This window comes from Diadema antillarum, unplaced genomic scaffold, assembly GCF_040938485.1.
Source record: "Diadema antillarum isolate AM-2024a unplaced genomic scaffold, OU_Dant_1.0 seq00000871_RagTag, whole genome shotgun sequence".
Taxonomy (NCBI): domain Eukaryota; kingdom Metazoa; phylum Echinodermata; class Echinoidea; order Diadematoida; family Diadematidae; genus Diadema; species Diadema antillarum.
Genome location: NW_027271737.1, coordinates 766,628 through 794,070, shown reverse-complemented (window position 1 = coordinate 794,070; position 27,443 = coordinate 766,628). Strand labels below are relative to the sequence as shown.

Below are 27,443 nucleotides of genomic sequence, written 5' to 3'. Positions count from 1 at the left end.
TTCATAGAATGGGTCACTCTTCTAAAGCCACTTGCCCGCGATATTCTGAGTTTATCCTCATGCATAAGAGTAACATTGCGGGCCATAATTATGTGCAAACGCTTTACGAATTTCCGAATCTCCCAGAGAATGGGTTTAATACGTGTCGAAACAACGTTATGCGTGACGTTTGTCTCTTGAACATACAGACAATCATGTTCATTGGTACTTTTTTCAGTGTGGAAACCTTGAGATAGCATATAATATGTGACAAAAATGAAAAAGGAGAAAAAACAAAAAGCTGAACAAGAAAGCATTTGACATCTTTTCTTCTTTTAGGGAGATATTGTATATAATTCAAAATACAACAAATTGATCTACATAAAACCAAACAATCAGTACAGAAGTGAAAAAAAATATGTATGTATATATGCACTTTGTTCCATTTTGAATTGCTAGAAGCCCAAATTCTATTTTAAGTACAGTAATTCAAATGTTTTCATTGTAAACTGAATGTATTTCGGCCAGTGGGCTGTATGGATCTTCAGTCAGCCAACCACATCAATTCAATGCATATTATTCAATTCAATTCAATCAATTCAATTCAATTCAATCCAATTCAATTCAATTCAATTCAATTCAATTCAATCAATTCAATTCAATTCAATTCAATTCAATTCAATCAATTCAATCAATTCAATCAATTCAATTCAATTCAATTCAATTCAATTCAATTCAATTCAATTCAACCATAATATGTTCAGAGACAACTCCGTCAGATAGAACATCCTGCATGTTACCTCCCCTGTTGGTCAATATTCCCGACAAAATAATACCGGCTACTTACACTGTGCCGCATCTGGTTAGGCGCTCGGCGCCAGGCTGGTAGTATCGCTCCTTGTACTGACAGGGGCACAGCGTCGAGTCAACGCATTTTTGACTTTGGTCATCGAAAACCTGTTTAAAAAGATCATACGAAAGCGACCTCATGAATACAGTCACGCATGCAAAGCCAAGTTGCGTCAAGTCCGACCAAAACAAAGAAAGAAAGAAACGAAGAAAGAAAGATACAAGCATGACAAGAGCAACACAAAGCGAATAATATTGAAATCATGATTACAAGTCATGGGCGTATATATTTGGGCTGGATTCGACCCAAAGACTTCCTGATCACCGGACAATTGTCTTATCCACTGGACCACTGAGCTTCCGCCTAACAGGCAGTGCCGGTTCTAATCCTTATCACACATTCAGCGGGTACTGCGCATTCGTTTAAATCAATACGACTCTTGCATGACTTTTATATTAGGGCCTATAGGTAGGTCAATTACTTGCGAAAAATGGAGGCCTACATACCGAATCTTCTTTGGTGTGTTCAAAGTTTAAACATGTATCTGTTTGCCTGGATTTTTTTTATTGTGCGGTAGAAGGCCTTGAATAGATCAATATAATTGGATGGAGAAATGAACAAACATAAATGGATGGTTATGTGAGGGACAGCGGTTTTCGTCAGTTAATAATTTGTCAATTATTGGGGGTTATTGGGGAGTTGGGGAGTTCTTTATATTTTTCACTTATATTTCACTTTCTTTGGCAATAGAGTGTTCACGTAACCGACAAAATACCACGCAGTCATAATGAGTGAGGTTGCAATTTCTTCATCTTTGTTATTTTCACTTTAACAAGAGTCCGGGAAACAAACAAACAAACAAACAAACAAAAAACACACAAGTAAGCAAACAAGAAATAGATGAAAAATTACTATATGCTCACCAATCCGTCTTGGCAGTAGCATCCGGGCAACTTTGGCCGCGCGCAGGTGTCCTTTGTGGTGAGATCCGAACAGGTCATTAGACAACTGTTTCCGTACTCATTGAATATCATTCCCGGTATTGGGCAGTTAGTTACTGTAGAGGGGGAAAGGGAAGGAAGAGAAATACAAGATATCACATAATATTAAATGATGTACCAAACCATGCAACCAAAATATCACTAGATGATACAAAATGTAGAATCAGAATTCTTTTGAAACCTCGCAGTTAACATAATCATTATGTAGTCCTATAATTATTGTGTCATACCATGGTCTGTGAAAAAACAACAACTAATAAGCAGAAAAGCATTTGTTTCACAGAAAGCCAGTGCTTGTTGTCTGTGAAACCCTTACATTAATTGCAAAGTAGAAACTAAATGATTGTAAACATATCACATTTGCGATATTATAAGAAAACGTCCCTGTACAAAAGGATGTAGATTGGCTGACGAGGAATCCTACGAAGAGTTAAAAAACAGAACAAGACAAAACAAAACAAAATACAGCCCACGTTCAGTAAAATATCAAATTATAGAAGAGGCACTGAAAAATATCAGGTTGGAAAGTGATTGAAAATGCAATTTCTACAGGTCGACCACATAAAACGCATACAGACACCACACACACACACACACACACACACACATACATACATATACATGTACACACGAAAATGCATTTTCCCAAGTATAACATGAGTACAAAACATACAAAGCAACAAAAGAGTGGAAAAGAAATGTAAACTACGCCTACCTTCAAGACACATCTCAATATCGGCACGCCACGAGGGCATCGCGATGTCGAACAGGGAGCATGCCCCTGCGTATCTCATGTAGCTGGGGCACGCGCACTCTTCCGTGGTGTAGCCCTCACCATAGCAGGTGCACACGTCTTCCTTGCATTTCTTGAAGTAGGTGTCTACTTCTACTTCGTTTTGGCAGTTGCTGAACGGGTACTGCTTGACGCGCTGGCAGATGTCATCGGCCTTCTGGGCGTACTGACTGTAGGTGGTGCAACTGTCGGAGGTTGACATCGTGTCCGTGCAAGTTGTACTAAGCCCGCAAGCATACGCAAATCTGGCTGCCACCGTCTCCACAACACCATTGAACCACGTGAAATCATCTTTCGGAGAGTCGTTGTATGTGCCGCACAATCCTTTTGTCTGCACGAAGATACAAACAATATAAAAGAAAAGAATATGTTTGATGTTTGATTTATTTCTGCTTAATTCCGTTACATCAGATATGTATGTGTACTAGTTACTCATGACAATCATGTGTACTAGTAATTTATGACAAACATTATATTGACACATATTTTTTGTACAAAACAAAACAAATACAAACAGCTTAGGGAACTTAGATATAAAGAGATATAGACTGACAAACGGAGCATCGGAGACAAAATCTTAGTCACTCCCACCGGTAATGTTATAGAGCTTTATAATTATCCACTAACTCAGGTGATCCTTTCTTCCTGGAAGGGGGGGGGGGTGGGTGTAAAACCCTCTTTTTCTATTGACTCCGATTGATATCGCATTTTTAAAATGATTATGTCAATTGACGATTAAAAAAGATACATTCTAAGAATGCACTTTCTTTCTTATATTTTCTTGTGTTAGCTGATTACATTTCTCGTTAGAATTGTTGACATTGCTTATAGAATTAGTGATATGTCTGACACCTCACTCCCTTCACTGCCGTTTATTGGGCAACTGCTGATGAGCGCTATGTACACTTAGCACTCACTGGAGACACAAGGACAGAAGGTGACGTGACAGACTCCACGATTCAGCAATTTTGATTTTTTTTCCTGCATGTTTATTTTTCTCACTTATTCTATTGCCAGTCGTCTCAAGTATTCCTTCCGAACTGTCCTCCTAATGATTTTCTGAAAATGCAAAAGTCTCATCCGTAAGGGAAGATTTTTTTTTTTTCTCGCCACGACAGTATGATTATAATCGGATACGCGGAACCAGAGGTGGCAGATACCAGAATTAAGGCATACACATTTTCTCGCTATTCATGCAGTCGATTCCCGTTGTAACAATGTCCTCGGGACCGGGATTTTTCTTTCATTATATCGAAATTTTATTATAACCTAACCAGCAATAGAGAATACAGAGCCAGGCCCGTGAGTAGAATTTTTATGAGGTGGGGGTTAAGAATTACAAAAAAGTGGAACACTTCATCAGCTGACAAGCAAAAAAAAAAAAGAAAAAAAAAGAAAAACCAACCAACCAACCAAACAAACAAACAAGCAAACAAACAAAAAGGCTCCATGTACATTTTTTCTTGCGTTTCTAGTGCCACTTACGGGTACGAGACACTTTTCCCCTCCTTTCCATTTCTTTCATTTTGGGGAGCTGCTGCCAAACGCTAGTTACGGGCCTGCAGAGCGGATAATGTTGGAGCCTGAATTGTTGCTTCATTGTAACCGAGTATATTTTGTTACAACCGAATGCGGTATAACGGGAGTGCCCAGCAGCCATTTTTCTTGGACTACACCATAATGAATTGTAAATGCGAAAAGTTTCACCTTGTGGGAGGGGGAGGATATCCCAACTCCCTGCTTGATCGCTCTGCTTAGTTCCTCCAAAAAATCCCCCCCCCCCCCGCACAAAAAAAAAAAAAAATCCTGCTCACGGCCATGCACAAAACGAAACTCACTTTAATCTTTGCTTTCTAAAACTCTGCGAATTTTACTTACCTAATCTACCAACAAATCGATCTGACCTGTCAATACATAGATCTATACTATCGACATTTATGAATGTTATCCTATTCCCGTTTTTTCATCTCCACTACCCAAACAATCATGTTTGTGTTGACTAAAAAAGTATCTGTATCACTAATTGTGAATCTTATCACTGTGAATTGTGAATCTAATTGGAATCTTATTACCATCATTTCTCGTGGTATAGTTATCTTCGCTTCGTATGCATGTACCTGATTTGATGAGTTGTATATTTTTCGTGTCCGTTTGATCATTGTTTTGCAAGAAATGGTTAAAAAATATTTGAATTTACTTGAATTGAAGTGAAGTAGATTGAATTGAACTGAATTTAATTTAATTGACTTGAGGTGAATTAAATTAAATTGAATAGAATTGAATTGGAACGAATTAGTTTGGATTGAATTGAATTGAATTGAATTGAATTGGATCGGATTGAACTGAATTGGAGTGAGATGAATTACCTTTCCTTTCAGCGAAGGATTGAGGAAGACATAAGCCGATGCTGACTTCACGCTCCAAAGGATTTGCATGCCAAAGTCGGTATCCATAATGAAGTAATACTCCGACAGTTTTCGTACCAGTATTCCTCCTTTGCTGGACGGGGAACTGACGACCTCTCCGTGGCGCAGAATGGTGCTGTCCTGTGTGATTCTGCACGGGGACAAGAGTGTACAAGTGGGGACAATTTTTGTAAACACGAGATATCTGCATAATGTTATACATTGCGGCATGAGAAAAGCACATGACAGTGAACTGAACCGCCCGAAACCGCCTGTTGCATTACTCCCTAAAACGCCCGAAACCGCCCGACCGTTTGTGTAAAATAGTTTTATGCTTTATCATTTTTATCGTTTTCATAAAGAATATAATTACGTAATTTGCAAGAGGTCAAATTTCAACAAAAGTATATCAAAATTATTTCTGTGACACACCAGTCTCGTGATAAAGTCTTAATAGGGTTTCAAATAAACAAAACTTATAACAGGCAAAAATAAACATGCAGTGAGCTTTTTAAAATAATTTAGAAAGTTGTTGAAATGAGAGTAATATTGCTGTACCTTCTAGGGAACAATAGGCCATTATGTACGGAATCTTCAGTTGCTAAAGGGTTAAGCCCACACGTAGACACAGCTCACGCAACACTTCCGCGCTCAATACGTAAGTATTCAGCTATCGAGATTATCAAACGGCAGTGAAGTTTAAACTATTCGAAGAGAGTTACAGCCGAAATTATTTTGTTTTAGTGTTATTAACGGCAAAGATTACTTAACAGAAAATACGAAAGGTGAAAATATTTAGACATCAAGCAAATCAGGCATGCTGTTTATGATACTAGTGAAGACTGCAAAATACAAGCTTGGTTCTTCAACATGTCTCCTCTATTTTCTGCACTTTAATTCAAATTTCGATATCATCAGAAAGTGATGGGTGGTATTGTTAATTTCACAGTTTTTTGTTTTCTTCGTTACTACATTGTGTCCTGTATTGATATTGCCATTGTGTTATGTGTTTGTAGTGATATGGTGTTACTATGTGTATGTAGGCCTTACATTTTGTATCGTTAGAAATGAAATGAAATGAATTTCATATGCAACACACTAATACAACGTATCTTGTTTGAACTTGTTTGAACGGTCTCCTGTATTTCTGTTATTATAATAACCAAAAATGTTTGATTTTAAAAATCAATTTATTCAAATCCCCCTCTGTTATATTTTTTCCCCTGAAATTCGTTTACTCGAACGACATGATATACTCTGAATGAAAAATCAATTATTATCTACATAATCTACAACTGTTGGTTCAACGATTCGCCTCTGAATATTTTTTGTTGTTGAATGATATGCTACACGTCTTATACATCGAATACTGTCATGTTCGTAGCGTGTGTATGTATTTTATAATATATGTACTATGAATTAATTTGCAAGACAGAATATGCTTGCTTATGTGTCGTGTAATGTTGATTTCTAAATATGTGTATTCTTTTGTTATGTGTGATTTGGAAAAAGGCAGAAATAAAATAAAATCAATCAATCAATCAATCAATCAAACTTGGAACAAGCAGACACACAAACAAACAAAGGATAATCAAACATGCCACAGGATCTTAACCCTAACTAGGCCGGGCTATTTAGGTAGTTGATAGAGCCGGAGGGGGGGGGGGGGGGGGGGGGGGGGGGCTCCCAGGCCCCCCGGGCCGCGATTTTTTTTTCCGTAACCCTAACGCGTCGAAATTGCCCATTGTGTCACTTGAGCAAAGACTATCAGTGTACAAGTTGGTTTTTTGTACGCATGTGCGTGGACTTCTCTTACGCGTTGAGTTCGTACTGTTAGGTACACGGTATACAGAGTACCATTGGCATGGTCGTCTCCTAACCACCACAGAATCAAATTATACAATGTGAGAATGGACGCTGTCCTTCAACCAGAAACATAACAACGGGTTTGTGTGTATGGGTATGTGTATGCGCGTGTGTGAGTATGTTTGGGTGTGTGTGTGTGTGTGTGTGTGTGTGTGTGTGTGTGTGTGTGTGTGTGTTTTCCACTTCACATGTCATCGCCATCGCGTTCGGCTTTGCCTTAGGTGGTATTTCTGTAGTTTTGTTCGCCGTCTGCTGACACTTTTCCTGTGTCTCGTAAGACTTGCGTTACTAGGATGCATGCAAACTCGACGTCGTCATCAATATCTTGCAAAAAGTAAATTGGAAATCTAATTGAAGCTTGGAATAAATCAAAATCAAAGTATTACATATACGTAGCGACACGTAGCGGTAGGTTAGTGAAGCAACCTTCTTTGTCAAATTTGTAATCTGCTATTTACATGTAGATTAACGTCTGTATATCTTTTCATTTTACTCATGTTTGTATTCCCATATATACACTCTAATATTGTATATCTTTTGTGTCATGTTTATGTGTAATCTCTGAGTATTGTATTCACTGGTTTGTTATATTGTTATTTATACTCTTTGTTTGTACTCTCATACCCCGAGGAGGGGGTCGAAAGAGTCAATAAAATTCACAAATATTTAGGTCTACAGCTGCAGCGATTGCTATTGTTAACATCGATCATGTTTATTGAGCCCCACAAAACCAGATTCGAAAAGGACATTTGGTCTTGGGTAACACGGATGAACTCCTAAATTAATTATGGGTTTATCCTCCAACTTCATGATGATTCAGAAAGGCGTAGTATAGGCTCCTTTTTAGTTCAGGTTCATGTATATCGAGGTATATGATTATATATTCTCATGCAATAACATCCATGATGAAGATGGGGGAGCGAAGAGAAACTGCGGGAGGGGAGAGCTATAGTAATCATCGATTTTGATCGATGAAATCTCTCTATAAATATTTTAATTTAATCAGCTTTAAAAAGGCATTTTGGATCGGCATTAAAAATCAAAAGATGTGCTATTTCCATCAAAATCAATTCATTTTCCCAGTCCATACATGTACAAAATTGCTCTAGTATCACGGTTTGAATTGCTCTATCAATAATTTTTTGGGTGTTCACTTTGTCATTGCCAACTCTATAGTCCTTCTCATCACTTACCATCGTCACCTCTGCCACCACGACCATCACTGAAGGAAACCAAAAACCCAAAAGGAAATGCGGATTGAGTGAAAGCAGCCACATTAGTAGAACACATCAGTGAAAGTTAGGAAAATCGGGCAATCGATGCAAAAGTTATGAATTTTTAACGTTTGGATGTTGGAACCAATGGATGCATGACATCATGTGTGGGCAACAACATAAAGAAAATATAAAGAAAACAAACATGCTTTCACTTTTCTTGAGTAATGGAAGAGCATTTGATTAACCACTTTCAGAAAGTATAGGGGGAATGATACCCTTAACATAATTCAGTATCAATTAAGTTGATGGAATGTATGATTTTATTGATTTTTTGTGTGGAATTCTCTCCATATTGCCCATCATGGTCTCTAGTAGTCTCTTTATTCAGTGATTACAACACAAAAAATATAAAAATGAAACACTTTTCATCGATTGTCCGATTTTTCCTCAAACTTTCACTGATGTATAATGCTAATGTTGCTGCGTTCACTCAATCCATATTGGTCTTTGGGTTTTGGTTTCCTTTATCATCAACCAATCATCACTACCATCATTGCTTTTATTAGATTACCATGCACGACCATAAACATCATTACTATCATTTCACAACTGGATATTATCATCTTATCATCATCACTGCGATTATCTCTCGTATTACCATCGTATACATATCACCACAAGCAATATATCTTCCACCACTATCAATACTTTTTTCCATGTCATCAATCCATCAACAACAACTTCACGATATCTCTTTCAAAGTTTTCAGCATCATCATCATTATCATAAGTCTAAATAAGCATTGCGACTGGCAATATATTCATACTCGATCCCTCCCTCCAATGCTCACATGGCCTAGCACCCGTATTTGAAATGATGAAGAGAAACGATTGAATATTAAAACACTGATTTGTTGGTTTGTTTGTTTGTTTGTTTGTAATAACACTATAGCCGCATTCACACGTACAAAATAGCTGGTTACCGAGCGCGCTCCAAAACTCGAGAGTTCTTGTTATACTCGCAACTTTTTATAAACTTCATGATCGATATATACAAACAAACACCAGGCTTTAACTGGTATCAGATTCCCAGGTGGGTTCATTACTTTAAATGTGTATAAACCATTTGTTGTCGACTGACACCCAAAAAGGGAAGCCATGCGTGATTTGTTGTCTCGAAGTCGTGCAGTATCGTACACATAAAAAGTGATGAGATATTAGAGCTGTGTAGAAGTTTACCAGTATATGAAGTTTATCAATATCAGCATAGCCATATGTTTACTATGTGAGAGAGAGAGAAAAAAAAAATCAAACCCACAGCTCCGATTCTCAAGTAAAACACATTTGTATAAGAGATTTGAAATGATCGTTTTATAATGTGTTATTTGGCACAAAATAATTTCACTTATTTTTGATAATATTAATCGATAACCAAATGAAAATTAATTTGCCCGATATTAGACAAATCTAAGATCTTTTCATTAAGTTGGAGCAACGAGCATTAGTTCAGAGTCACAGAGGCTACTTTCGAGTTTTTATGAAATACATTCATAGGAAACTGATAACTATAAGTTTGAACGATGATAGCACCCAAAATATAATTGTTACAGTTCGTTATTGAGAAGGTTCGTTATTCAGAAGGTTCTTTATTCCGAAGGTTCGTTATTCCAAGGATTCGTTATTCCGAAGGTTCGTTATTCCGAAGTTTCGTTTTCCAAAGGTTCGTTAATCCTAGAATGAAACAAAGCTCGTTATTCCGAAGGTTCGTTGCAGACCCTATTTCATTGTCGGAGCAATGAAACTTCGGAATAACGAACCCTATTTTATTTTCGGATTAGCGAACCTTCGGAATAACGAACCTTATTTCATTTTCGAATAAACGAGCCTTCAGAAAGCGAACCCTATTTTTTTCGGATAAATGAACCTTCAGAATAACTAACCTGCGAAATAACGTCACAAATGTTCGGAATAACATACCCTACTTGATTTTCGGATTAACAAACCTTCGGAATAACGAATATCCGAAACACACAAATTCCCTATATACTAAGAGGTTTGTTAACCCTAAATTCAAGAAAGGTTCGTTAATCCGAACATTTGTGACGTTATTCCGAAGGTTCTTTAGTCCGAAAATAAAATAGGGTTCGCTATTCCAAAAGATCGTTTATTCGAAAATGAAATAGGGTTCGTAATTCCGAGATTCGTTAATCCAAAAATCAAACAGGGTTCTGAAACGGGTCATAAGACTTTTTTCGAACGTTCTTAAAACTGCAAGTAGCACCTGCAAGTAGCACCTGCGTTTGACGCATGTTAAACGGGTTGCTATTAACACCCTGATTTCCATTCAGTATTTGTACTGTTTTTTTTCTCTGATACGTGTGTTAATGGGTGCATGGTTAAAAGTCCCACATTCAATAGCCAATACAGATGTTGCAAGAAATGTACCTTTACTGTTTACTCCCCTTTACTCCCCTCCCCCCCCCCCCCCCCCCCCCTGTATACGGGAAAGTCTCCCTGAACTTTAACTGGGCAAGTGTCACGGTCCTTGAATTCTCTGTCTGTACGTGTTTTAAAACACAACACCTTTATACTGAGTGGTCCGGCTATCCCCTGGTGATCTGTTGTAATTGCGTACTAGTAATTATTGTAACTGTGACCAAGATGGGTCTAATTGTAACAAATTTTGTATTGTATATTGAAACCCCACACACATTTGCACTTTGTACACACACCTGCACAGTAGTATGCACTTACAAAATGCACATTAGCACCTATGCAGTTGTTGTCTCTCAAATCTCCAGTAATTTACATTTCTGTATTACAGAATGGCGTCACATGTGAATACCCCCGATATTCCTGCTGACGTTATGCCTATGCGCGACAGTAAATATTACACACCCCTTGAATTCAATGATATTGTATCGTATATAGTTCAGATAATATTTCACTTCTTCATATAAACTCTAGGAGTTTGAATAAAAATTTTGAATATTTGGAAAATCTTTTGCACTCTTTAAACAATTTTGAATTTTCTGTTATTGGAATAAGTGAAACTTGGTTACATCAAAACTCCCCAGATATCTTTAATTTACCCAATCATAAATTAGTTAGGGCTGATCGTCAAGGAAAAAGGGGTGGCGGTGTTGCGTTTTATATTGCGAAAAATTTACAGTTCAAAATCCGTTCTGAAATCACGTTAAGATATGCAGAAACGTTATTTATTGAAATTGAGAACCCAATCTCTAAAAACGTTATTATAGGTTTAATTTATCGACCCCCTGATCTGAATTGTGAATTATTTTGTGATGAATTGGATTTATATCTCCATAAGATAGGTAATGAAAGTAAACATGTTTTTATTTTTGGTGATTTCAACATTAACTTTTCCCCCACATCCGATAACAATAATTCCCTTAATTTTATGCATTTAATGTATTCATATGGTTTTATGTCGATTATCAATAAACCCACCAGGATAAATCCACACTCATCAACTCAGATTGATAATATATTTTCGAATGTATATAATAATACAATTATGGGGGGTATATTATGTTCTGAAGTTTCTGATCATTTACCAGTATTTTCAATTTGTGAATGTAAAGTGGGTCGTAATAAATTACATGATAAAATATGGTATTATAAAGAGTCAAAACGTAATGTGGAATTATTGAAACAGAATTTATTTTTAGAGGAATGGACAGATATTTATAGTATTAACAATGTTAATTTGGCATATAAATGTTTTAATGATAAATTATTGTATTATTATGAAAATAATATTCCTTTATGCAGACTAAAAAGTAACCGAAATAAACCAAGAAATCCTTGGATTACAAAAGGTATTTTGAAATCCATAAACACTCGTAATTTTTTGTATAAGTTACATATTCGTAACCCAACTGAACTTAATTTGAATATGTATAAAGTTTATCGAAATAAATTGACAAAATTGATTCGTTTATCCCGCAGATTATATTTTTCTGATAGAATGAAAAAGGTTTCTTCGAATATCAATGCAACATGGAAAATTATTAAAGAGGTCCTAGGTAAAAAAGCCTGATTCTCCGCCAACGGATGATATCACATTAAACGGTATTAAAATAAATGATCCCAATATGTATGCTAATTCATTTAACTCATTTTTCGTTAATATCGGTCCGGAACTTGCTACTAAAATTAGCAATACTTCTGCTCATTTTACAGATTATCTTTTTGACCAAAATCAAGAGTCTATTTTAATCCAACAAGTCCCAATGAAATCATTAGTATCACTAAATCTTTAAATAGTTCTAAATCTTGTGGTTCTGATAAAATAAGTATGATGTTATTGAAAGAAATAGTTTATCCACTCGCAGAACCGTTAAGTGATATATTTAATCTTTCTTTATCACAAGGTATTTTCCCTGATCTGCTGAAAATAGCGAAAGTTAATCCTGTACATAAAAAAGATGATCCTCATGAAATTAGCAATTATCGTCCTATTTCTTTATTGCCTAGTATATCCAAAACCTTAGAAAAAATTGTTTATAATAGACTTCTTAAATTTATTAATAAGTATGGTTTACTTATTCCCAATCAATATGGTTTCAGAAAAAAATTATTCAACTGATTTAGCACTAATACAAATTTATGACAAAATTACGAGTGCTTTTGCAAACAAAGAACATGTTGCAGGTATATTTTGTGATTTGAGTAAAGCATTCGATACTCTTGATCATTCTATTTTACTCACCAAACTTAGTCATTATGGTATTCGAGGACAAGCACTTTTATGGCTTAAAGAATATCTAACTAATAGAAGACAATATGTTATTTTTAATGGTTGTGAATCTGACCCCCTTTTAATTAAATGTGGTGTTCCTCAAGGCTCAATTCTAGGCCCATTATTATTCCTTCTTTATGTTAATGATATCATAAATACATCCTCTCTTCTCTCTTTTGTTCTATTTGCTGATGATACGAATATATTTTATTCTCATAAAGATCTTAAGATTTTAAATGACACTTTAAATATTGAAATTAGTAAAGTATCAAATTGGTTTAAGTCTAATAAACTTTCTTTGAATATAAAAAAGACTCATTTTATTCATTTCAAACTTCATTCTCATAATGAAGATACGTTGATACATATTAACATTGATGATATCCCATTAGAAAAGAAAATTAATTCAAAATTTCTAGGAGTATATATAGATGAAAGTTTGACTTGGAATGAGCATTTACATCATGTTACAACGTGTATTTCTAGAAATATAGGGATAATTTCCAAGCTGAAGTTCTTTCTTCCTCGTTCAACTTTATTTCTATTATATAATTCCATACAATGTTGTATGGGGTACTTGCGGCTCTACCACAATAAATTCTATATTTAAATTACAAAAGAAAGTTATACGTATTTGTACAGGATCGCATTTTCTGGCTCATACTGATTCTTTATTTCATGAGCTTAAAACATTGAAGGTTTTTGATTTGAATATTATTCAAGTAGCAGTAATTATGTTCAAATATATACATCATCAACTTCCATCATCGTTTGATAACATGTTAAGGGTCAATACTTCTGTCCATTCATAACCTACTCGTATATGTAGAAATTTCCACCTTTTGAATCCCAAATTATTAGTGACACATAAATCTATAAGACATTCGGGTCCGGATATTTGGAATAATCTCCCGGATAATATAAAGTCTTGTTCAAGTATTTATTCTTTGAAAGCTTCACTTAAACGATATTTGATAGAATTATATTCTCCAAACCAATTGAGCTAACAAATATTTATAGTATAGATTGTCATCTTATTGTCAATCTCTATTTTCTTCCTTCAACTGCATCCTGCACTCTCACCTGCAACTGCACTGCACTCACCTGATCACCTTCCTCCAAGAGAGTTATGTCGTTGGATAGTCATTTTATGAGGCCTCCATCCATTTCAAGCGTAATCGCTTATGATGGTGGTCTCCTGCATTCAATTATCTCTGTTGTTTACTGAAAAATACTGTATATTTTATTTTGTGTTTCTGTGTATCTACATTGCTCAATGCAATCACCTATGTGAATCAATCTATGTACTGTTATCGATTTATTTCACTGCACTTGTTATTCTTTGTCTTTGTACTTTTTGAAGTTTGCATTCAAATTGCATCTGATTGAATGCAGAAATAAAAGCAAACAAACAAACAAACAAAACGTTTTTAAACGTTCTAGAGGGTTTTCAAAAGTTATCTGGATGTCTATAACGTCCAAACGTTTTTTCTGTCGGTCCTTGAAACTTTAGAAAGTTTTTTTTAGTGTTATCTTACCGTTAAAAAAAAAAAAACGTTTTTATAACGTCCAATTAAAACATTTTAATACGTCGAAAACCTTCCACCAGAAGACGTTCTGAAAAAGTTTTGACAATACGTTCAAATAACGAACTTGGAATGTTTCAAGAACGTTGAGAAAACGTCTTTGTGTTAGCTGGGTTAAGACGTAAAATTCAAGTCAGTTTTGAGACGTATTATTCACTTCATATTTACGACGTATTAGTGAAATAAAATTTATTTTGCTTTGCAACCTAATTACCACGTCATATTAATGACGTGACGTGAAATTTACGTCAGTTTTGCGACGTCTTTGTGACTTCATAATAAGGCCTACGAATTATAATTTTATAGAGTTATATCACTTTGCGACATATACTGTCGTCAGAACGACGACAATTTCACGTCAGTCAACTGTCAAAAATAAGATTTTTCTTTTTGCTCAAATGGAAGACATAGAGAGACGTCATTATCTAGACTTTAGAAAGGCGTAATAACTGTCGTTTGTTTGCGGTAAATAAGCAGAGAAAATAGACGCTATTTAGACGTCTCAAACTGACGCCAATAAGTCGTGTTGTTGTTTGAAGATATCTAAAAGACGTCATATTTGTGACGTCTTTCTGACGCCTGGTTGGTTATACGAAGACGTTGTAAAGACGTGTAGATTACTAATCTAAAGTCTTATAGACGAAAATAAACACAGATACTTGACATCATATAAACGTTTCAAACTGACGTGAATATGTCGTATTTTTCAAACTGACGTCAATAAACAATGTCGTATTTTTGCTCAAATAAAAGTTGTCACAAAGATGTCATTGGTGGTCATTAGATTCGTTTAAATGACGTGTAAATCACAATTCTAAAGACAAGATTTACGTCAGAATAACGTCATGAGCACGTCATCTACACGTTAATTCATGCCTTTTTGATGTATATTGGAAAAGAAAAAAGGAAGACGTCTGAAAGACGCCTTTTTCACGAAAACTATGTAAACAAGGAAAATGGACGTGATTTTGACGTCTTTTTTTAGATCGTGGGCGGTTAAGGTCTAATAAAGCGCATGTGAGTACCTCAAAGTACAATCATGATATAAATCTGGGTCCTAGCTGACATTTGGACCTTTCTAAACGTTCTTGAAACGTTCCAAGTTCGTTATTTGGACGTTTTGTCAAACATTTTCAGAACATCATTTGTCAGGAAGGTTTTTGACGTATTCAAAAAGTTTCAATTGGACGTTATAAAAACGTTTTTTAATCGTTAAAATAACAAGATACCTTTCTAATTTTTAAAGGACATTAGTAGAACACATCATTGAAAGTTTGAGGAAAATCAGACAATCCGTTCAAAAGTTATGAATTTTTGAAGTTTTTGTGCAGTACCCGCTGGATGAGAAGACTACTGCTGTGTATGAATAACTTAGATGTCACATGCGTACAACAATATAAGGAAAATATAAAGAGAATTTCACAAAATTCCATCTTTTGAAAAAAGTACACATTCCCCTGACTCCTTACCGACACATGTTATGGGTAATATTATTCCCCCTGCCTTTAGAAAGAGGCAAGTCAAGTGCTCTTTTATTATTCGAAAAAAGTGAAAATATGTTGAATTTTCTTATACATTTTCTTTATACTGTTGTACGCATATGACGCACAAGCTGTCGTAGTCTCCTCATCCAGCGGTTCCAACACAAAAATTTAAAAAATTCATAACTTTTGCATCGATTGTCCAATTTTCCTCAAACTTTCACTGATGTGTTCTACTAATATTGTTGCATTTTCTCAATCCTTATGTCGACAGAAAAACGTTTGGACGTTATAGACATCCAGATAACTTTTGAACTGAAAAAGCCTTATGACCCGCATTCCAGAACCCTGTTTGATTTTTGGATTAACGAACCTTCGGAATAACGAACCCTATTTCATTTTCGAATAAACGAGCCTTTGGAATAGAAATCCTATTTTATTTTCGGACTAACGAACCTTCGGAATATGTCACAAATGTTTGGATAAACGAACCTTTCTTGAATTTAGGGTTAACAAACCTCTAAGTATTGGGAATTTGTGTGTTTCGGATATTCGTTATTCCGAAGGTTCGTTAATCCGAAAATCAAAAAGGGTATGTTGATCCGAACATATGTGGCGTTATTCCGCAGGTGAGTTATTCCGAAGGTTCGTTTATCCGAAAAAATAGGGTTCGCTTTCTGAAGGCTCGTTTATTCGAAAATGAAATAGGGTTCGTTATTCCGAAGGTTCGCTAATCCGAAAATAAAATAGGGTTCGTTATTCAGAAGGTTCATTGATCCGACAATGATAATAGGGTCCATAACGAACCTTCGGAATAACGAACCTTTGGAAAACGAAACTTCGGAATAACGAACCTTCGGAATAACGAATCCTTGGAATAACGAACCTTCGGAATAAAGAACCTTCTGAATAACGAACCTTCTCAATAATGAACTGTAACCATGATATTTTGGGTGCTATCATCGTTCAAACTTATAGTTATCAGTTTCCTATGAATGTATTTCATAAAAACTCGAAAGTAGCCTCTGTGACTCTGAACTAATGCTCGTTGCTCCAACTTAATGAAAAGATCTTAGATTTGTCTAATATCGGGCAAATTAATTTTCATTTGGTTATCGATTAATATTATCAAAAATAAGTGAAATTATTTTGTGCCAAATAACACATTATAAAACGATCATTTCAAATCTCTTATACAAATGTGTTTTACTTGAGAATCGGAGCTGTGGGTTTGATTTTTTTTTCTCTCTCTCTCTCACATAGTAAACATATGGCTATGCTGATATTGATAAACTTCATATACTGGTAAACTTCTACACAGCTCTAATATCTCATCACTTTTTATGTGTACGATACTGCACGACTTCGAGACAACAAATCACGCATGGCTTCCCTTTTTGGGTGTCAGTCGACAACAAATGGTTTATACACATTTAAAGTAATGAACCCACCTGGGAATCTGATACCAGTTAAAGCCTGGTGTTTGTTTATATATATCGATCATGAAGTTTATAAAAAGTTGCGAGTATAACAAGAACTCTCGAGTTTTGGAGCGCGCTCGGTAACCAGCTATTTTGTACGTGTGAATGCGGCTATAGTGTTATTACAAACAAACAAACAAACAAACCAACAAATCAGTGTTTTAATATTCAATCGTTTCTCTTCATCATTTCAATTACGGGTGCTAGGCCATGTGGGCATTGGAGGGAGGGATCGAGTATGAATATATTGCCAGTCGCAATGCTTATTTAGACTTATGATAATGATGATGATGCTGAAAACTTTGAAAGAGATATCGTGAAGTTGTTGTTGATGGATTGATGACATGGAAAAAAGTATTGATAGTGGTGGAAGATATATTGCTTGTGGTGATATGTATACGATGGTAATACGAGTGATAATCGTAGTGATGATGATAAGATGATAATATCCAGTTGTGAAATGATAGTAATGATGTTTATGGTCGTGCATGGTAATCTAATAAAAGCAATGATGGTAGTGATGATTGGTTGATATTAAAGGAAACCAAAACCCAAAGACTAATATGGATTTAGTGAACGCAGCAACATTAGCATTATACATCAGTGAAAGTTTGAGGAAAGATCGGACAATCGATGAAAAGTTTTTCGTTTTTATATTTTTTGTGTTGTAATCACTGAATAAAGAGACTACTAGAGACCATGATGGGCAACAATTTTTAATGTAAAGGAAATATGAAGAGAATTCCACACAAAAAATCAATAAAATTATACATTCCATCAACTTAATTGATACTGAATTATGTTAAGGTTATCATTCCCCCTATACTTTCTGAAAGTGGTTAATCAAATGCTCTTCCATTACTCAAGAAAAGTGAAAGCATGTTTGTTTTCTTTATATTTTCTTTATGTTGTTGCCCACACATGATGTCATGCATCCAGTGGTTCCAACATCCAAACGTTAAAAATTCATAACTTTTGCATCGATTGCCCGATTTTCCTAATTTTCACTGATGTGTTCTACTAATGTTGCTGCTTTCACTCAATCCGCATTTCCTTTTGAGTTTTTGGTTTCCTTCAGTGATGGTCGTGGTGGCAGAGGTGACGATGGTAAGTGATGAGAAGGACTATAGAGTTGGCAATGATAAAGTGAACACCAAAAAATTATTGATAGAGCAATTCAAACCGTGATACTAGAGCAATTTTGTACATGTATGGACTGGGAAAATGAATTGATTTTGATGGAAATAGCACATCTTTTGATTTTTAATGCCGATCCAAAATGCCTTTTTAAAGCTGATTAGAGAGATTTCATCGATCAAAATCGATGATTACTATAGCTCTCCCCTCCCGCAGTTTCTCTTCGCTCCCCCATCTTCATCATGGATGTTATTGCATGAGAATATATAATCATATACCTCGATATACATGAACCTGAACTAAAAAGGAGCCTATACTACGCCTTTCTGAATCATCATGAAGTTGGAGGATAAACCCAAATTAATTTAGGAGTTCATCCGTGTTACCCAAGACCAAATGTCCTTTTCGAATCTGGTTTTGTGGGGCTCAATAAACATGATCGATGTTAACAATAGCAATCGCTGCAGCTGTAGACCTAAATATTTGTGAATTTTGTGAATTTTATTGACTCTTTCGACCCCCTCCTCGGGGTATGAGAGTACAAACAAAGAGTATAAATAACAATATAACAAACCAGTGAATACAATACTCAGAGATTACACATAAACATGACACAAAAGATATACAATATTAGAGTGTATATGGGAATACAAACATGAGTAAAATGAAAAGATATACAGACGTTAATCTACATGTAAATAGCAGATTACAAATTTGACAAAGAAGGTTGCTTCACTAACCTACCGCTACGTGTCGCTACGTATATGTAATACTTTGATTTTGATTTATTCCAAGCTTCAATTAGATTTCCAATTTACTTTTTGCAAGATATTGATGACGACGTCGAGTTTGCATGCATCCTAGTAACGCAAGTCTTACGAGACACAGGAAAAGTGTCAGCAGACGGCGAACAAAACTACAGAAATACCACCTAAGGCAAAGCCGAACGCGATGGCGATGACATGTGAAGTGGAAACACACACACACACACACACACACACACACACACACACACACACACCCAAACATACTCACACACGCGCATACACATACCCATACACACAAACCCGTTGTTATGTTTCTGGTTGAAGGACAGCGTCCATTCTCACATTGTATAATTTGATTCTGTGGTGGTTAGGAGACGACCATGCCAATGGTACTCTGTATACCGTGTACCTAACAGTACGAACTCAACGCGTAAGAGAAGTCCACGCACATGCGTACAAAAAAACCAACTTGTACACTGATAGTCTTTGCTCAAGTGACACAATGGGCAATTTCGACGCGTTAGGGTTACGGAAAAAAAAATCGCCCCCGGGCCCCCTCCAGATCTCGGCCGTCGACAGCACGATCGTGACGAAAATTGGCACACACATTGCCTATGATGTAATCTAAAATACCATGAAGTTGATTTTTGAAAAAAAAATTCATTTATGCTAAATTATGCTAATTTATGCAAAATGATGCATGAAATCAGACTATTTGGTGTAAATCACAAAATAAAGCTCAAAACAGACATTTTTTTGTGTAAATATTCTTTTTAGTGTCCTTAGCAAATGTAATAAAAAAATTGTGATATCACAAAGAATTCTTAAGTATTTTATTGTTTTTTTAATTTCTTATGTATTTCTGTGTTTTTTCGACTTTATGTTTTTCATTGTTTTTTCGATGAAATTTGTCCGTGACATCGCTCCGAACAAGAAAATATTTCATTCATTGATTTTAATCAATAAAACACCAAAATAATCATGCTTTTATGAAATTTGCCTGTAAGCACAGTTTGCATTGAAATCGTACACGAATTCACGTTTTTGAGCAATTTTTGGTCTGACATGCATGTACATATTTATGTGTAACTTCGGAACCACACGCCCGGGCGTCGCAAATTTGGTGTCAAAAGATGCGGGAGACTCGAAAGAAAAAAGTTATGAAAAGTCGCGGCAATAGCTTTTTGCGATTGCGATACATCGCGCGGAACGTCGAGGGGGGGGGGGTGGTGGGGTTGGGGGCTCGGAGCCCCCCCCCCCCCCCCCCCCCCCCCCTCCCCCCGGCCTAGTTAGGGTTAATACTTACGCATATGATGTTTTATTAGCACCCTCTCCTACGTCCAAACTGATTGCATTCAGGCAATTTGCTGGATTGTCTTGCGAGCACTTGGTGGTGTCTATGGATACGTGGAAGGAGGGCACATCTTCGTCGCCTTCAACGCGGAGCAAAGTGTACTGGCACTTCGTGTAGACGTCGAACTTGAGGCCATCGAATGTCTTGAAGTTGGACCCACCGTAGATGGCGCACATTCCGTCGCACGGCACGTCTCTACAATCCCAGTCCCCGCTAACGCAAGTGCTATAGAAGGGTTGAAAATAACACATGCAGTTGGAGTTCAATAGGTTCAGGAAAAGCGGCAAATAACCACCACACTAACAAGGGTAATTCATGCGTGAATTTAGACCTCTGAAAGTGATGCGTTTATATCACTTTAGTTTGTACTCGAGAAAGTGTATTGTGCCTTTGCAAAGGACGTAGAGGAAAGTGAAAGACAGGCGAGAGAGATCAAAGCGCCGTTTCATAAAACTTACTATCAATAGCAAGTTACGATAGTTGTTATATGCTACTGAAATCCTTGCATCTGATTGGCTGAGAGCAACTTTGTCACAGAAATGTGGCAATTGTTACTGACAACAGGTTTTATGAAACGGGACCCAGATCACGCCATAAAATGTCCCATAATTGTTCAATTGTTGCTACCACCAAAATGTGCATTAGATTATCTACATGATATTTGGCGGAGCAGACTACGAAATTAAAAGGAAGACCATGAATGAAAAAACTATTTTCATCCAACAATATTCACTAGATTCTTGAAAAAAAAAACACCAAAGAAGCAAAAAAAAAAAAAAATCTAATTTTTAAGATCTCCCGTGGGAAGGTAGACCCTATACAATTTGTTTTACTTCGCAAGCTAAGTGCAGTCTGACCTTCGACGCTATCGATTGTGTTAGATTTGTGCATTCTGAGAGCAAACACATGGTGGCGGACTCTATTGTTCTCCAGCGGAAACATAGAACTGGAAAGTGTCAAATACTAAAAAGAAAATATGTCTGAAACTCAGCAAAGGTTTGTTGTTGTTGTTGTTGTTGTTGAGGTTGTTTACGTACTTCATTTTTGGGGTAAGATTTGTGTACAGAAATGGCATTGCGCTGTCAGCTGGTATCCTGAAATACACGTTAGACTGAAATAGTTATCAGACGCTTTTAAAATAAGCAGGCCTACAATGTAGCTGAATGGAAAGCTACAAATCGCTATATCCATCACTATGCACCCCCTGTGTGGTGTACAAGTACAAGTATGTGCATGGAACAATACATAGTTATAATAGGTATACATAAACGCGTGAGTGTCACTGATGTGTTGTATGAGATTGTGTGTATGTATGTGCGTGTGGGTGTTTGGGTTGAAAGAATAATGGAATAGGGATGTCTAGCATTTTTTTTCTTACCCCGGAAGTGATACCAGAAAAATGTGTTTAAGGTTATCTTTTTTTTCTTTCTTTCATTCTTATTTTTTTATTTATTTATTTATTTATTATTATTATTATTATTTATTTATTTATGTTTTTTTTTTTTTTTGGGGGGGGGGGGTTGGGGGTTTGGTGGCTGATGAAACCAGGAAGAGACACCAGAGATATGAATAAGTCCCCAGCTCCTATTAAAAACGCGCAGCCGGCCTTGCTCATGAGATGCAGAGACCTATGGATGGAAAGATGTAAAACACGTACCATGTCTTGCAGGGAACATGGAACATGGCACCAACTGGCATTGCTAAATCTCTCCGCATACACGGACACTCTGTCTCCTTTTTACACGATTCGCCGTCCCAGTATGTACCTAAAAAAATAATTCAACACACATTCAACAATATGCGTTGCAAAGTTGAAGTCTTGCAGAAGCAAAGATTGGTAGAGGGATTTTGATGACCGTACAACAACAGGTCAGATCACACGAACATTTCTCTAGCTAGACCTTTTCAAATCTGATTCAATATTCCGAAAAAGTCAACAATCACTCTTTTAGACGCCTGTCCAGGCAAATCATTCATAGATGTCAATTACTGTTATTATCCTAAGGGTCATTATACAAAAATCAACTTTAGATAACGATAACTACGATAAAAGTGACAATGATGACAATGACGATGATAAAAGAAATGATAACAATAATGGTAATAGTAACAACAATGGTATTCATGATAATCATTGTTATGATAAAGATAACAAGAGAAATGGTAATATTGATTAACATAATCAATAATGAATGTTGAATGATATAATAGCGACGATAACAGTATGAACATAGCGGCGCTACTCCTTAATAAAGAGTAACATGCGTATTAGTAGAGGCTACTATGTAATCCCGTGAGATTTTTGTGCCAAAATTGATTTTTTTGGCTAACTTAGTCAGTTTGGGGGTGCTGAATCCAAAAAACTTTGGTTCCATTTTTTCCGACCACGTCTTCAGCCGCCATTTTGAATTTCAAAATGGCCGCCATAGCAAACTGTATTTTTATCCATATCTCATTAAGTGAGCATTGTAGAAGCTTTAAATTTGGTGCAAAATGCATGGTTGAGATGTCAAACACACTGGTATATCTTTTTCTGATATTGTAGATTGTTTTGATACATTATGTAGGCTGCCATCTTGAATTTCAAAATGGCCGCCATAGCAAACAATATTTTGAACCATATCTCATACAGTGAGCATTGTAGAAGCTACAAATTTGGTGCAAAATGCATGGTTGTGATGTCAAACACTCTGATATATCATTTTCTGATATTGTGGATTGTTTTGATACAATTCATAGGCTGCCATCTTGAAATTCAAAATGGCCGCCATAGCGTTTTTACCCATACCTCATGTTGCAATTATTGAAGGAGCATCAAATTTTCAGTAATGTACATGCTTGTGGTGTCCAACGTTCCAGTACAGCTGTTTCCTATTGTGGATCATTAGATACGCCACCATCTTGAGATTCAAGATGGTGGCCATATAAAAACATATAAGACTGTGGTAAGCGCCTTAGATAAATTTGCCAAAATTGTCCTAGTTTTCATTTTTCATGAAAACATTCATTTTCATTCGAATTCATTTTCAGGTCACACAGAACGACAGCCAGCTCTTAATTCAAAATGGCCACCATAAATTCAGACTGTAAGGACGAGGTTCCAATGACGTCATCAAGCCATCCTGAGGGGCAAAAACTGCATATGGTGGGGGGGGGGGGGGTAGGGGAGGGGTCCTATACCACTTCCCATAGGTGTGGGCAAGCGTGTAAGCATTACATCCCACGTCCCATAATAGCCAGGTATATGTGGTTTGCGTACTGTGTGCTACAGCTATGCACTTAATACACACGTGATTTGTTTTTGCCTCTCAGGCAATACACTATTTGGTGTCGTGGAACCTCGTTAAAAGTTACATTCAATCCCAGTTATTAAATATCTGTACAAAAGCAAGCATTGATACGATTAAAGGTGATCTTCAAAAACTTGATGCTGCCTCGAGAGAATGAAGACAAACAAGGAAAAGTCTCGCAATGGCAAGAAATGCCATGGTCACCCTACCAGGCATCCCATTCACAAGCTTGTTTGTTGACCACAAAATGAAACAACTCATCAGGAAGCTCATAATTGCTGGATGTGTTTCTGGAATAACATAGAATGAATAAGGAATGTCAATGAGTAGGTTTTTTCCTGATTGCCCTGTGTGGGTCATCCTCAATTATCAAGACTTCCAAGATGCTTACTGCTTTACCGCCAATGATTCTAAAACTACAAAGGAGCAATAATAGCTCAGTTCTGTGGCACTTTCGATGCATCAAAATTCCTCAATGATTTAGAACACCATCACACAAGGGTAATCTCAAAAATTGTCACTGCATTGAAACTGATGAATATGGTGTTTGGCAATCAGGTTCAAGGAGGATATTCTAGAAAGAGATGAAAAAGGAAGTTTTCATGTTCTGTACGAAGAATTTGTATCTGAAAGAATAAAAAAAAAAATCTGTCTGGGCTAATATGAGAAAGGCCAGACATTCAGCTCTTGCAATTGAAATACACCATTTAAGATTGGATCAAAAGTTATTAAGCTTAAGAGGACCAATACCTTCTTATAACAATACGATACAATTATCGGAAGTTATAAGTTCTACTGTTCTAAGTAATTCCACAATCACTCTTCATCTCATAATGTTATGGCCTTCTCCTCATTCTCACTAACAAAGGTTTTTCATACCCATGCCTTAGAAACCCACAAAACTGAGCCAAATAATCAGCCTGAAAGTTGAAATACTGAGCAGTCAATTCCATCTGACACAGATACCACATCACGGGGAAAAAAAAGAAACAAAGGGTTCATCGAAGATGCTATGGGAGCTGTCACCCGTCACAACGAGGAATCAGATATCCTCATTCCATTGCATGTATTAGATGCTACTTCAAGAGCAACAGGGAATTTCAGAGATATTGATGATTATTACGTATAGACACTGACATTTTCATTCTCCTAATTGATCTTTGCTTCTCTTTTAATACTGCATCGCATGTTGTCTACTCCATCACTGGAAAAGGAGATAAAAGTACAATTGACATTGTTGAGAGATTATGTTCTGCAAATTGTTGCGAAAAACAAAGGTCTGCTTGGTCATGCCTTTCATGGTGCAGGCTGAAGTTGAAAATTTGAGGATGTCTCAAAGAGCAGATGGATCAAGAATTCTCTAAGCCTTGAATCATGCAGAATGTGCAATGACACAGTCCATGCTTTCCAGAAGTTGGGCGTGGATGACTTCAACCTGAACAATCTCCCGCTTTGCTCTTGTATAGAGTCTTGATACAACACATCCAGAGAACAAACCTCGTAAACTTTCACAACCTAATTTGTGCCTCTACTTACAGGGGAATATAATATGGTACATTGTAGTTATTTTCAGCGGATAGGCCTATGCATAAACTGTGCAATTAAGTGCTTTGAGCTTCCTACACCAACGGTAGCCACAGAATTCATTATCATGTTCATGTGGCACGAAATGCAAATGCAATTGTTTCTGGAAGAATTTAGAACCAATTCTCCCCATTGTACAGCCCTATACAAGTGCTGTGACTTCAAAAACACATGCAGGGAATGAGCCTAGAAGACATAAACTAAGTAAATATCCCATGAATTTTTAGTACACGGTTAATATTGTTTATTTAAACTCTACAACCAAATCGTCTTAATGGGGGCATTTAGTCACTCAGACAGTTATTGAGGCACTTTTTCCAATTCACAAGTTTTACTCAAATGCAAGCTCTTAAAGGAATGTTTCCCATGGCAGCCATTTTGCATTTCAACATGGCAGTGTACCGACTGGAAGCAGTCCCGCTTTTATACGCAATAATAATACTATTTACTAAAGTGATTGACTTACACATAGGTCCTACATGAAAGTGCTCCAGCATGCTTGAGTTTGCAGGGTAAAGATCTTACAGCACCAAATATGGGTCGAAATCCATCTTGAATTTCAAGAGTGGCAGCCAATGCGAATAATCCATTATTACAGAATGTATAATTATGTGTGTGTGTGTGTTTGTAAAAGAATGTACAATGTACACCACCATAAACATTGATATGCCAAAAAGTTGCTTGCCATTAGCTGAAAAGCAGTCATTTTGAATGATAAAATGGCAGCCTCAAAAATGATCTGCAATTTTAGGGAGGGGATCAAAGTGCATCTGAATGTTCAACATCATGAGCCCAGTTTATGCCCGAAATGTGAACTTTCTGTATTGGTTACAACATGAAATATGGGTCAAAATATACATTCTGGTATGGCGGCCATTTTGAATTTCAAGATGGCCACCTATAATATCAAAATGGACCATCATTTCAGATAAAGATGTTTCAGAAAGTTTGATAGCATATGCATGCTGTTTTCCCCAAATTAGAACCTATACACAATGCATATGATATGAGATATAGGCCCAATTACACTTGCTATGGTGGCCATTTTGAATTTCAAGATGGCCGCCAACCAAAATGATCCATCATTTAAAACAAAAATGTATATATTAACATGTCTGACATCTATCATAAGTATGCTTTTTGCCCCAAATTTATACTTTTCATGGTGCTTACAACCTGAGACACAGGTAAAAATACATTTAGCTACGGTGGCCATTTTGAATTTCAAGATGGCAGCCCTCAAATTGTATTAAAACAATATACAACATCAGGAAATGGTGTATCAGAATGTCTGACATCATAAACATGATTTTTGCATCAAATTTGAACCTTCTATGGTGCTCACATTATGAGAATTGGGTCAAAATACAGTTTGCTATGGCGGCCATTTTGAAATCCAAAATGGCGGCTGAAGACGAGGTCGAAAAAAATGGAACCAAAGTTTTTTGGATTCAGCACCCCCAAATTGACAAAGTTAGCTAAAAAAATCAATTTTGGCACGAAAATCTCACGGGGTCCAATATTTCGACATAGCAGACCGTACTAAAGGTAAAAAAAAAAAAGACTTAATCCTAAGAAATCTTGTGCTTATTTCTGAATTAGTTTGAGTCTGCCCCATGGAGAAAGTGTGAACGCTGGATCAATACCACGTAAATCTCAAGATTTAATATCACATCATTCAAACTGCACACTACACCAGTGTGCTCACCACACCACTGTGAGGTGCACAAACAATAGATTTATCGATTGGTAATCAGTTGGCTATTTCTGGCCAACTGGACACTTGCAAAACAAGAGACCCGGGGGTCTCACGCTCACCTGAGTATCACAAGTTCACCTTTCACGCAGTCACTAATCTAAATTACACACAGGTCTACTAAAATTTGAT

At 36.5% G+C, this 27,443-nt stretch overlaps 1 protein-coding gene across 1 annotated transcript in view; it reads right to left on the bottom strand.

Annotated features, from left to right (window-relative positions):
* LOC139740673 (uncharacterized) overlaps positions 1 to 22,467 on the bottom strand; it is a 161,612-nt gene extending 139,145 nt beyond the window's left edge. The window contains exons 1-6 of the mRNA XM_071651245.1: positions 22,339 to 22,467; positions 20,634 to 20,906; positions 4,990 to 5,179; positions 2,546 to 2,954; positions 1,753 to 1,886; positions 827 to 936 (exon numbers count right to left, since the gene is read on the bottom strand). Coding sequence (XP_071507346.1) covers positions 827 to 936; positions 1,753 to 1,886; positions 2,546 to 2,954; positions 4,990 to 5,179; positions 20,634 to 20,906; positions 22,339 to 22,397 — 1,175 coding nt within the window. The 5' untranslated portion in view covers positions 22,398 to 22,467. The remainder of the gene's footprint in view (positions 1 to 826; positions 937 to 1,752; positions 1,887 to 2,545; positions 2,955 to 4,989; positions 5,180 to 20,633; positions 20,907 to 22,338) is intronic.
* Between the last annotated feature and the right edge of the window lie 4,976 nt (positions 22,468 to 27,443).